This window comes from Coturnix japonica, chromosome 18, assembly GCF_054131305.1.
Source record: "Coturnix japonica strain WE chromosome 18, WE-NBRP24, whole genome shotgun sequence".
NCBI lineage: Eukaryota > Metazoa > Chordata > Aves > Galliformes > Phasianidae > Coturnix > Coturnix japonica.
Window position 1 is genome coordinate 10089446 of NC_140680.1, and position 12662 is coordinate 10102107.

The 12662-nt window shown below is 50.5% G+C and overlaps 1 protein-coding gene across 1 annotated transcript; it reads right to left on the minus strand.

Moving 5' to 3' along the window:
- Positions 1 to 838: 838 nt before the first annotated feature.
- Positions 839 to 11423, minus strand: STC2 (stanniocalcin 2). Its single transcript, XM_015876362.3, has 4 exons — positions 10985 to 11423; positions 9062 to 9204; positions 7274 to 7485; positions 839 to 4234 (listed from the first exon to the last, which is right to left on the minus strand). The coding sequence occupies exons 1-4, from the start codon at positions 11136 to 11138 to the stop codon at positions 3841 to 3843; spliced, it is 903 nt and encodes a 300-aa protein (XP_015731848.1). The 5' UTR covers positions 11139 to 11423; the 3' UTR covers positions 839 to 3840.
- Positions 11424 to 12662: the final 1239 nt, after the last annotated feature.

The window sequence follows — 12662 nt, forward strand, 5'->3', positions numbered from 1 at the left end:
AATGCTGTATGAAAATGACTTTGAAAACAACACGAAGGGCTGTTTCTGCAGGGTTTTGCTTTTCTCCTTTGCTGAAACTCCATTAAGCATTTAAGATTGTGATACTGGTAATTCCTGGGATGGTAACAGATCTGTTACAGATCACAGAATGGAGTGGACTGGGAGGGACCCCAGAGGTCATCCGGTTCTATCATCTATATCACATTGTCTGTATGGGGCCACTGTCTGATCCTCACTGACCCGCTACTGATGGTTGGCAGCTGATGCCAAATAGATACTCTTTTAATGGTAACATGGTGGAGGGGGGATCTCTTGCAGTTTCCTGAACTATGGTGGTCTCTAGTATATGCAGGACAAACCTTATCTGCTGTCACAGCTTTTAGAAAGTGCTGCTGTTTTGTTTGCTAATGGATCTGGTTGAAACTCAGCACTCACAGCTCCGTCCCCTGCTTGGTGCTGCTGCTGCCTCAGGTCCCCTTCCCCAGCCAAACAGCATTTGGATGCTGAGCTGCATGCAGAGCCAGGCTGGGCTGCCTCCCTGGGGCATTTTGGGCAATGGGCAAGAGAAACTCCATAGGCACCTCTGTCCACGATCCCATCTCTGCTCCCAGCCCAAGCTGCCAGCTCTGGGCTCGCAGGCTGACCAGGTCTCCATCCCAGGGGAACGACACATCGGTGATGAGGTCCCTGTCCCTGGCACACAGTGGAGACGGCGGCTGCAGGGAGGGCTTGCACTGCCCCTGCCCAGGGACAGCCACCTCTGCCCCAGCTTCCAAGGGCCGTTCTTCCCCTTATTGCAGTAGCCAAAATCCCAGCTTAAACAAAAGCCAGCCCCAGACTTATTCAAAACATTTATTAGTGTTTAAGGAAAATAATAGTGTGAAAGGTACAGAGCTTTGTGTCTAAAGCCGTATGCTTTTTTTTTTTTTTTTTTAATTATTATTTTTTTCTTACAAGCTTATTTGGCTGCAAATTCTACACGAGATAAAACTGGTCTGTTTTTGTTTTTTTTTTCTCCCAGAGATTTGGAATTAAAAGGACAGTTTGTCTTATTTTTTCCCTTCCTTTTAGTTCAGCACTTTAAGTTAGGACAGCATTTTCCAGGGTTTCTTGGTATCTTTTTCCAGCAGGCATTTTGCTTCTCCCAGTATTCTTATTCCAGAACAAGGCTCATTCCAGATGCAAAGCGTAAAGGAAACATTCATACCTTGGCTTTGAAGCTAAACCTCCTCCATGAACTGCGAGTTCATAAGGAATGTTAATTAAAGCATCATACAGTATCTAAATGGACTTTTTTTTTCTTCTTTTTTTTTTTCCACTTTATAAAGAATTAAGGCTATGTAGATGTCACAATAAAATACTCTCAGGTAAAACGCACCCTATTTGTTAGACGTGAACGAAGGTTTAACAATAAATAAATGATTTATGCTGTCAATAACATTATGGAACTGTATAAAACTATATTTACGTAGCTTTAAACATAAAAAAAACCCCATACTAGTGGCATGAATATATACAACACAGGTCATGACGTACGTTTAAATTATCATAGCCAGCAGTGTTCTTTTTTTTTTTTCCTTTTCTTTAAATGGAGACACTATAATAAATAGAAATGTTAAATATTTACAATAATAGCATATGTGGAATCAGTAGATGAACACATAAAATCTTCACACACAGAGGGAAAAAAAAACAACGTTATGCCTTATACAAAAATCCCTCCCACCCACTGCTTGCCCACCCGCCCCAAAGAGATTTCCATTGACCAAGGGGAATATACAGTTTTCCCCACTCAGAACAAGAAATGAATACAAATAAAACTGTATGCATGCTGAGGTGATACGTTGACAGAGACATTCAAGGATGGACAGATCTGTATGTTTGGTTCCCATAGATGAATCGGACCTCCAACCAGAGATGCCCTGTTTTACTCTGATGTGTGAACATGACGTCGGTAGTGAATTGTTGGTTGTTTTGTGGTTTTTGTGTGTTGGTTTTTTTTTTTGTGCTAAAATGCCTGGATTGTCTTTTTTGGTTCGAGCTTGTTCTACCTGGTGGCCACACACCACCAATAGGGAGAGGACGCTCACTGGAAGGAGCTCTGCTCCTTGGGTCAGGGCAGCCTTTGTCACCACACTGGGTCTGATCCCACGTCTACCTAATTAAGTTGAATGAAAACTTTGACATAGAACACAGCTAGACCCATTGGGATCAAGGTCACTTTGAACAAAGGCCTGGTGATCACACGGAGACACCTCTTCAACTTAGCGGTTCTCTCTTGCATCCTACATGGCTTCTATTATAAGTACTGCCTATAAATTCTGCAGGTGGATACATGCATTAAACCCTGAATATAGCTATTAGGAGCTGCGTTCACTTAGCAGTAGCTAAAATCTGAGTTGGAAATCGTAGCCAAATTCCAACACCCTCTACTGTTTATACAGCTCCTTCCCACCATGCGAGAAACGTACGTTGGTTCTCTGGGTACGTTCTGTCCCTACTCAACTGCCTTCCTGCCCCCACAGCTCTCCTCCCAAACTTTCTAAATAAGAAGGCTCAAATCCCTGGTGCGATTCCCACTTTCTAAGAAAACTCACTCTGCCTCCAGAGGAAGCTGAAGTACTCGCTCTTGTGTCCCCACGGGTGCTGTCCCCTCCCTTTCCAGTACGATATCTGGGGATAAAGGATTGCAAGTCTGCAACCTGAGAACTGTAATTGCATAGGGGGTAGGAGAGATGCATCCAAACACCTCACTCACACTTACAACTGCTTAGAGACAATAAATTCTTGGCACTCTTAATCTCCACTAAGTCACAACAATTCATGAAGTCAGCCCTCTCTCCTTATCTTTGGCATTTGATAAACCACAGCTGACAGGTGGGTTATAGCGGGCTCCACGTCCCAACAAACCACACCATGTTAGCTAAGGAGAAAGGTTCCATGGGCTTCTGACACAGCCCTGCAAAGAACTTCATACATGGGGTCCTGCATGGTCTGAGCCCATCCTCTAACGCTTGGGCTGTGCATAGGGCGGACGAGCTGTATCTGAGTGGGGGCATTTAGAGGTTTGTGAAGGAGTTCTTGGGGGCTCTCCATGCTGTGGAGCTAGGTGAGTAACAGTCAGACTGCTCTGTATGGAAGCTGACTGCCTTCGATAAGTGACTGGATAAGCAAGTGTCAAGTTATGCAGTGGTTAAAAAACAAATAGGGGGCACTTAAAAGTCGGCCCGATGGGGACAATGGCTCGGGAGACACTTAGCAGACAGCACGGAGCTCCAGACTGCACAGTCCCTATGCTAGAGGCAGGATGGCTATTTCACTGCAGAGTGTCACGGGCAGCCCTGAGCTCCTGCCTGTTCAGCCACAGGCAGAAACCAAACCCCTCTGGAATTCAGCCATCTGCTGCAAGGCTGCGCCCGGAGCCCTTGGAGGTGCTAAGCCACGAGCGGCTGCGTGCCATCTGCCTGAGCCCTCCCATAACCTTCTCCCAATAGAGGGGACCAAGAAAACAAACAAATGCGCAACTCCTCCCCTCCCCTCCCCTCCTCTCCCCCCTCCCCCCCCCCAAAATAAAAGGGGAAAAAAGAATTTAGTTGGAGACATTTTGCCACATTTGGTGGCTACTCAAGTGTTGAGTTTGCTGGATCAATAACCCACTGCCACTGCTCTCCCTTTGCTACTATATACACAGTTGCTGAGGTCTATATATCTTGCAATGCCCTGTGCTTGACCTCTGAATGGGAAATGCTTTGGAATGTCCATAGACGGGAAGATGGACTCAACGGAGGAAGGTTCCAGCAGAAGGGGAGGATGTGGGTAATGGGGGTTCGCTGCCTTTTCTCACCTCTGGATGTCCGACAAGTCGGACAGTTCATCTGTCCGGTCCATGATCCCATGCACCCCCTTGGGACCATGGGCACCAGCCTTCACCCGGGCATGGGCGTTCAGGTGGCCCTTGGTACCTCTCTCTCCCTTGGCTGCTCGTGAGCTCTCCCTGTGCTCAGGCTCTGCAGGGACCAGCACATCCCCGCGGCCAGCAGCAGCTTTGCTGGCTTCGCCCGTCTTCTTTTCAGGGCCCAGAACAGCATCGCCGTGCATGGAGGAGGTGCAGAAGCTCAGGATAGAGCAGAGACTTCCCCAGTTCTGTTCGCATTGGGCCTGGACGCTTCTTGTTATTGCCTTTTTCACCTCCTCGCCACAGGTGAGCAGGATGTTCACTAGGTCAACATATGGCCTGGAGGTAAAGGAAACAATGAGAGTCAATAAATATACAGAAGGGTTTATCTATCAGTAAACTGGGGAAATGGCCTTTCTGCCTTCCCCTCCCCTCGCCCTCAGTACTGATCGGTTCATCTCCTGCCACCTGCTTACTTGGCAGCCAGGGGGGCACAAATCTCTTCCCTTGTGGGCTAGTTCTGCACCATATGCTTATTGTGCAGTGAACTGTGTTCTAACTGCCTATCTCACAGCAAGAAATGCACTCAATAGCATCCTGTGGAGCCAAGCCTCGCTCTAGTACTAAGTCTGTTCCTGCAGTGGAGATGCTCTTACTTCCAACAGAGGAAGACAGGAGGTCTATAGCCTTTCAAGGTCAGGCTGGACGGGGCTCTGATGAAGCTTTAGGTGTCCCTGTTCATTGCAGGGGAGCTGGACTAAATGGCCTTTAAAGATTCTACACACTTGGTGGAAGTGCTGTCAAATGGAAGAACTGCTATTTCTCACTATCTCTGGTTATCTCCTTCTATGCTCCTTTGTCTCTATTAGCCAGGAGACACAACAAAGGAAGCCAGCCCTGATACACCAGCTTGCTGTCTGCAGGTGAATACCCATCAGTAGACAACAGGCAGCACATTCCCTCCTTTGAAGAGAGCAGCAAACATTCAGGTAGAGGTTCCCTGGCTTTTCTCACCATCTTCAGACCAATTCATGATCCCTTTGTCAGTAAGGCATGAGGAATCCCACTCTGGTGGCACCAAATATTTTCTTCATTTCCTCACAGAGTTAAGTACAGCCTTCAGTGCGTCCCTTGTCCCAGCCAAAAAAAGGACTCCAAACAAGCCAAGGCCAAATCCCGTTTTGCTCCCACCCATGGCCACGCACAACGCACCCTCTGAGCACAGACAGCTCTTTTCCTCCGCCAGGGGTCACAGAGTGCAGCAACTTTAAAATAGTTGCAGCCACAGGTTTTGTGGGTCAATATTGATGTTGTCTATTGACACAACCACTCAGCTGCTTGCTGGCAATTCAAGCCAGGCCTAAGGACGTGCCTCAGCCTTGTTGGAACCATCCAGACAGCAGATCAAGAGTTGCCTGGGCTCAGTGGTACAAGTGGCTGCGGTGGAATGAATGGGGGGTTGGTGGGGCACCTTACACTGGCCCTGTGACAATGACAAGCCTTGTATGACCATCTCTTCCTAAGAAGTGAGTCAGGGGAGATGAGAAAAACCAACAGATTATGATCAGCGTCAGAGATAACCCTGATTTTACTCTGCCCAACTGCTTAAGCTCATTGTGAATGACTAATCTTGGAAAGCCCTCCGTTCCCCTATCTCAAAATATTTCCCATGTTTGGATTGTTTCTGTCATGAAGGGAAAAAAAAAAAAAAAGAAAAAAGAAAAAACTATTTGGAATGCAGCAGCAAAAAGTCTGCCAGGGCCTGTCACCACTTCCACCATAGCAAATGGGTCTGACCCACATCCCCACAGCAGCTGACTCTTCAGGAAGAGACTCCGCTGCCTGAATGTGCATCATTGAGAGCCAGAATGAAACAAGTCTGGCTTCTGAGCTCTTCGGTTTTGTCTTAAACATAAAATAGAAGATGGAAGAGGACTGAGAATATGAAGGAAAAAAAGAAAAAAAAAAAAAAAGAGAAGTTAAAATTGGGCATAACCTTTGCACAAGATCTTTGGAAGAAAAAGGCTGCTGGTATGACTAAAAAGTGGCTCGGCTGCCAAATATTTCAGGTATTCTAAGCCTGCCAGAGCCCTGCGGATTAATACTAGCCCATTTCTCCTTCACTGTTTTACTTTCTGCGTTTCAGCTGGCCTGACCATAGTACCTGAACTGAGCACAAGGCTGCAAGTCAGCAGACGTGATTTTATTTCCAGCCCCGCCACACTTGCCTATTGATCTTGAACAAGTTACTTAGGTCAAGAATTTCAGCAATGGCCTCTAAATTTAGGGGAGGGGAGGAGGCTGGCTGGCTTCTATTTGGGGAGCCCCATGTAGAGAAGCTGAGCTCCGATGTTGTGAGATGCTGAGAATGAAGTGTAAGAGGCCCTGTATGAGATGATGTAAATTATAGGTGCTCTGTTGAATGACCTGTGTCTTCTCAAACTGAGAACCCCCAGTTCAACTCCCCAGAAATAAGCAGCTGCCTTTGGCCATTCCTGCTTTAGCCTGCTTGTAAAATAAGAGTACCTCAGCTCCTCTTTCTACAGCATTTGGCCCTCGTATTTCTCATCTATAAGTGATGGGAGGGTTAATGGGTACCAATCACCCAGTTTACAGCCACTCAGTGCAGGCTCAGGGTGCCTACAGCGCGGTGCTGGTGTGGACCACCAATGAAAATGCAAACCTAGCAGTCAAAAAGCATTGATTCTGTGAAAAGTTAATGTCAGTCACTGGGATTTGGGGTTTCTGTGCTAGCGATAGGAAGGCACAGGAAGGAAATGCCAGACTGTAGCTCTGCCACCCTTCTTGGGAGTGAGATAATCGCCTGCAGGAAAAACGGGCTCTGAGCTCTGCATCCATGCACAAAGTTGGTACAAACAGCTTGTACCTGCCTTGTTGCTGCCATGGAGCAGCTTTGATTACTTACAATCAGGATTTGTGCTGCCAGTGTTTGGAGGCAGCACAGAACCCATCAGAACCACTCAACATCTAACTTGTGCCTTCACTTTGAGCACCTCCATGCTTTATTAGAAAGCATCCGGGATTAACAAGGGATGAAATGCATGGGAGATTACCTGGGGGAGTGCAGCTTCTTCTAGGACAATTAACTGGGAGACATTTGGAAGTATGTATTTACAGAAGAAATTATCCCGCTGCCAACTCTGCCCAGATCTCCTTCCCCCTTCTGTTCTACCTGTCATGTAAGCAAGCAAGTCTTCCCTGGCCCGTGTGAAGAAAGCATTCCCTTAGCACTGCACGTGGGAAAACAAGGCCAGAAAAAGGCAAAACAGCTTTTGGGCAGATGCACAGCCCCTTGGCACCACTGTGCTCCTGGAAGGAGCTCCCACGCCTCTGACTGCGCTGTGCAGCGGCACTTACTCATGCTGCAGCAGGTCTTTGAAGTGAATCATCTCCACAATGACCTGGACGTTCTCCTTGGCAGCGGAGCAGAGGTCATGCTTCAGGTAGCACTCCCGCTGTAACTGGAACACCATCTCTTTAATGGCTGGGCACTTACGGCTGATGCAGCTGAATTTATGCCTCAAGGCATGAGCCTTACACTTCAGAGCGTCTTTAATGAAGGATTTTCCCTGAGAAGAAAAGAAATGGAGGAGGTCGGTGTTTCTGCCCATTAAGCGCAGCAGCTGATTTATGCCCAGCTAGCTGCTCTGCAGGACAATGTCAGGGGGTTATTACACCGCTGGGGATATCACTCAGTGGCTGCATTTCCCCTCTTCTCTTTGTTTATCTGCCTTTAAAGACCACGCTGAGTAACCCTGCCTTGCTCTTCCATAGGAGCTGAACCCACTGGGCTTCCTCACAGGCATTATGAGGTTGCTCACAATTCACTCATTCAACTGCTTAGGGGGAAAATCAAACCCATCCCTGCCTTTCCTCTGCGCTGCTGACACCACACCATGTGTGTCATAGCCTGGCAGCTCTTTCTCACTCCCTCCACTCTGCTGAGCAATAAATGCATGGAAGCCTCCTGCATCTCTTAGCTGCATCGGAACCTTCTATACAAATGCCTCTGGAAGACCAGATTCTTACTGCCCTTTATCCAGAGGGTATGCCAGCATGGTTCCAATGATACAAACTGATCTGTGAGCAGGTTTTGTCTCCAAGTTGTTTCAACCCAGAAATGCTTTTTTTGCCAATCAAACAACTCCTCCAGTTATCACTCCTGCCCCACATGCCCTTCCCTTCAGGGTGAAACATGCACAGCACAGCGGGAGAACGAGGATAAGACAAAACTGGTATGCAAACCCAACCTGACATCATTTCTTATGTTTCAGAGAGGGCAGAAAGCAGAGTGTGGCTAGTGCTAGCCCTGCTGCTCAATGCACTCTGAACTCAGAAGCTTTTAGATACCCACGTGCTTTAGGAGAAACAACCCCCATGTCAGCAGTTAACCAGACCCTCTGCACATCCATGGCAATGTCAGCCTAAGCTTCCCTACTGCTCTCAGCAGTGCTGTGGAGCTGCTGCTCTGCTGTAAGCTGTGCGCTCAGGCCAGATGCCGCTGGCCCGCCGTCACGCTCTCTCCCCTCCACGCTGAAATGGGAGAGGAGGTTTACAAGACATAATAACAGGATGTCTCAATGATGCATAAACGGTCTGGGGAGAAAATGAAGGAGACGAACTTAATACTGCATACCATCCGAGTAATGTATTTTAATGTCAGTGCTTGAACTGAAGGCTGATTTGAATGCAGCAGCTTTAGGAGGCTGCCTGTACTGGTTGTGCGCAAGTGTGGGGAACCATGCTTTAATAACCGCACATTGGGAAATGCTTTCTGATACATCTAAATGAGCTTGGGAGCCCAAGCTGCACTGCAGAACCATCTTTAAACAAAGATGACGTAGCAGCTTAAGCTGCTTAATGCTTCTGAAAACCATGCTCATCTATGTGGCTGTTCTGATTTAGTTATCCTGGGAACAGCAGGGAAACATCCTCCCATGGAGCTGAGCAAGGGGCAGCCTGGCTGCTGGGACGCTGCTCCTGGGTTTTGATTCTGGACCCTTCAATAGTAAAAAAAAATCCTACTGAAACTGGTCACGTGCAAAAGCAGGATGCTCCTTAACACTAGCTTTTCCCTAAGATATATTGAAGAGCAAAAATACATGCAAAGTGCACATGAGAACCAAACGTATCCGGGTGTATTACCTGGGCATCGAATTTTCCAGCGTTGTGCAGGAAAGTCATGCAGATCTCGTGTAAGCCTCGGATCTCACAAGAATTGTTCTCAAAGCACTCAAACACTCCGCATCCCACATCGCCAGCATTAACCAGGCAGTGCTGGATCTCAGCTAAAAGGAGCATTGATTACAGTTAGCTTGATGAACTGTTCTGAGGAGCTGCTGGTGGATAGAGGGGAGGGAGAGAGAGAGATTTTGCTAACACCATCAGTTTGGAAGAAAAAGCTCATGTGACAACAGCTCTTGTACCCACAGCATGCCCATTTTCTGCAGAAATTAGGCCAAAACTTGGGTGCATTATGTTATGAAAGTGATATCTAAGAAACAAGTGCCAAATCCACTATACTTACGTCAGGCTACTTCACATGAGAACTAAGGCTCTGCATTCCTCAGGAGCAAAGGACAGGCGGGATTCTTGCTGTCTGACTGTACAGAGCCCCCATCAAATCCCAGTGCCAAAATGAGAGGACGCTGAGAAGCTGCTCCCAGCCCAATGGGCTGCTCCTGGCACTGGGAGGTGGTTCATGTGCTACAGCACAGCGTTCTCACCGGCTGCTGGGTGTCCCCTGGGCTGATGTCTATGAAGTTAATGGCAAAACTCCCACTGATAAACAAAGTCCTTTGCACTGAGAGTTGCATAAAGCTGAGACTATGTCCTCAACTAGGCAAAAAAAAAATCAATTTTAAAGACATTTTTATATGTGTATTTAGGACATATAAAGTAGATCTACTGCACCCAGCGGTTACATACGTGTTTATTCTACGCTGTCAGATATTATGTAATAGCATTAAAAAAATGCTGGCTAACACTTAGGGGGGAAAAAAATAACTAAAATTCCAATTCAGCTTTAAAAAAAGAAAGGAAGAAAGAAAAGATGTTGGCAGCATTGTCAGATGGAAGGAGGTTAGAGAAAACCCGGGGATAAAAGTTAAACAGGGGCAGCTTTTAGACCGGGACCGAGGATGCTAAGAATGTCTGCGTGCCGTGCCCTAGTGGTACCTTTAATTAAAGCTCGATCTTGGGAGCCTGCCTAACCCCTCCGAACCGCAGCGTGTTCCAGGCATCCCCTGTACCGTGCGGTCCCTCTGCCGAGCGCTCGCTGCAACTTCCCGGCTGGGCGCAGCCTCCAGCGCGGATGCGAGTGCGGAACCCGACGGGGTTCAATCGAATCCCCAGCTCGGAACCAGCTCACACTCCTCATCCCCACCAGCAAAAGTGATGCTGGTGGGCAACGGGGGGGGGGGCAGGGTTCGTCTCTGGGCTTCATCCCGGCGTAGTGCGCGGCGGAGCGCCGCCCCGACAGCGCGCACCGGGGGAAAAAATGGAGCTCTTTGTGGAGCTGCGGAGCACGGAGCCGGGCTTTTTTGGGGCCGGGAGCTCAGCTGTAGTGCTTGTGTTGGCATCCGGATGCAAACCCTCGGCGGATCACATGTCCTGGCTCCAGCGTGCTGAGAACTGCACAGTGCCGTGATTCACATGTGGCAGTCCCTAATGGGCATTCGTGCATTCCTGCTCGTGTGTGTTTAAACACGTCTCGCAGCACGGAGAGTGTTAAAAAGAAAAGGGGGAGAAAAGGGGGAGGGGGGGGGCAGAAGTGGGGGGGGGAAGGGAAGCGCTGGATCCCGCGCTCTATGAGCACGGCTGGGAAGAGATCCAGCAGAGCGCACGCTCTTTCGAGGCAGATAATGCTCGGCTGAAGGAGAGACCCCCGCACACCGCCCTCCTCCGCATCACTGCGCGGCTCCCACGGGGGGAGGCAGAGCCGGGACCCTTTCCTCCATCCCTTGGCCGAGAAACTTTCCGCTCGCCCCCAGCCACGCTGCCGGGCAGCTCCGAGATGTCACAACCCACCGATCCCCCCCCCAACCCCAGCAGCCCCCACAGCCGTACCTGTGTTCTGCAGGGACAGCCGCCCCTTCTGTTGCGGGGTGCGCTCGGGCTGTCCCTCGGGCGGCCGCGTGGCCTCAGTGCCCGCCGCCACCGCCCGGGCGATGAGCAGCAGCAGAGCCAGAGCCGGCAGCTCGCCGCGGAGCCCCGCGCACATGGTCGCGCTTTGCCCTCCTCCTCCTCCTCCTCGCCGTCTCCTCGTCCTCCTCCTCCCCCGCGGGTTGGTGCTGCTGCTGCTGCCGCCGCACCCGGGCCCAGCGCGCTGCTCGCCGCGGCTCCGCGTACCGCATGTGCCCGGCGCTGCTCGGCGCGGAGTGTCGGCGGCGGCGCCGGAGGGTGCCTCAAATATCCCCGCCGAGCCCCGGTGGCACTCGCATGAGGGAGCCGAGCAGGTGTCGCTCCGACTCGCGGCCAATGGCAGCCGTCGCCAGCTCCGACCGCCCGCCGGGGGCCGGCCCTGCCCTGGCGGCAGGTTGCAGCCTCCCTCCTCCCCCCCGGTTCCCCCCCGCCCCTTCCAACCCCGCTCCGCTCCGAGCCGGGCTGGGTGCGGGGGGTGACGGAGCGGAGCGCTGGGGCTGGGGGCGGGGGGGGGGCTGTTTCCGCTGTCCTGCGGCACTCAGCTCTCGTTGCATGACTTGGTTAAAAAAATAAAACATCTCCCTCTCTTTCCCCCCCACCTCCCCCCCTTTCACCCCTTTCACCCCCCGCTCCTTGTCCAGAGCAGCTGTTGCACAGAGTTTCTTGGAAATCTTCCCCTCCCTTTTTCCTTTTCCTTCCTCCCCCCCCCCCCCCCCTTCATTTTTTTTTTTCTTTTTTCTTTTTTCAATTAATTTTTATTTTCCAAAGATTTGGGATCATGCAAGCTCTGCAGGGGACAAATGGGACAAAGCCATCACTTAGGGGATGTGGCACTCGATCCCTCTGCCTTTCATGCCCTCAGAAGTGCACACTACAAGGAGAGGGCATCGCCCTCGCAGCCCCCCCCCCACCCCCCAACCCTGCTGCATCCCCAGCTCTCGCTTTTGGTCTTGGTGGGGGTGGTGTCGGAAGGAAAATGTACAGCAGGTGATGGGAAGTGCTGTGCTGGCACGGACAGGGCCGCCCGCTCCCCTCGCCCTGCTGTAATGCACATCAGATGTTTCATCAGCCCCTGGTGCTGCATGGGGCGTGCTGGGCTGGGGGTCCCGCTGCGTGGGGGGGGGGTGAGGGGGGGCACAGCCAAGAATGTCTCCAGCTGCTCCGCTGCCTTCCCCACAGCTGTCAGAATGCACTTGAGGAAATCCACTCACACCTCCCCGAGCAGGGGTCTCCTCGGTGGGACGTGCTGCCGTGCTGCAGGACCATGGCTCCACTGCAGCAGCACAGACGCTCCATCTCCCAGCTCTCTCCCTGCTGCCCCCAACACCCTCAGCTCTGCTTGCTTGGGCCTTCCCTCCTGTCCCAAGCTGGAGCTTTGCTCACTGGGTCTGAGCTGTGCAGGTTCTGCTTCTTGTTCTGTAAGATTTGACAGCTGAACATTATTGTAAGACCAAAATCTGTACCAAGCTCATGTGGAAATTCCCTGTTATCAATGCACTGCTGCCTCGAAAACTGCAGCATGCAGCTTCCCTCTGAGCTCACTGTGCTGTGTGGATGATTGCAAAGCCCCCGTGCCCTTTTGACAATGGAAAAGAGGATTTTT

Bases quoted from the DNA above. Each gene is read 5' to 3' on its own strand.
- STC2 (XM_015876362.3), bottom strand. From the start codon at position 11,138: ATGTGCGCGGGGCTCCGCGGCGAGCTGCCGGCTCTGGCTCTGCTGCTG. The intron at 9,205-10,984 runs GTACGGCTGTGG...TGCTCCTTTTAG, and splicing joins GCTGTCCCTGCAGAACACAG to CTGAGATCCAGCACTGCCTG. The intron at 4,235-7,273 runs GTAAGTGCCGCT...CTTTACCTCCAG, and splicing joins AAAGACCTGCTGCAGCATGA to GCCATATGTTGACCTAGTGA.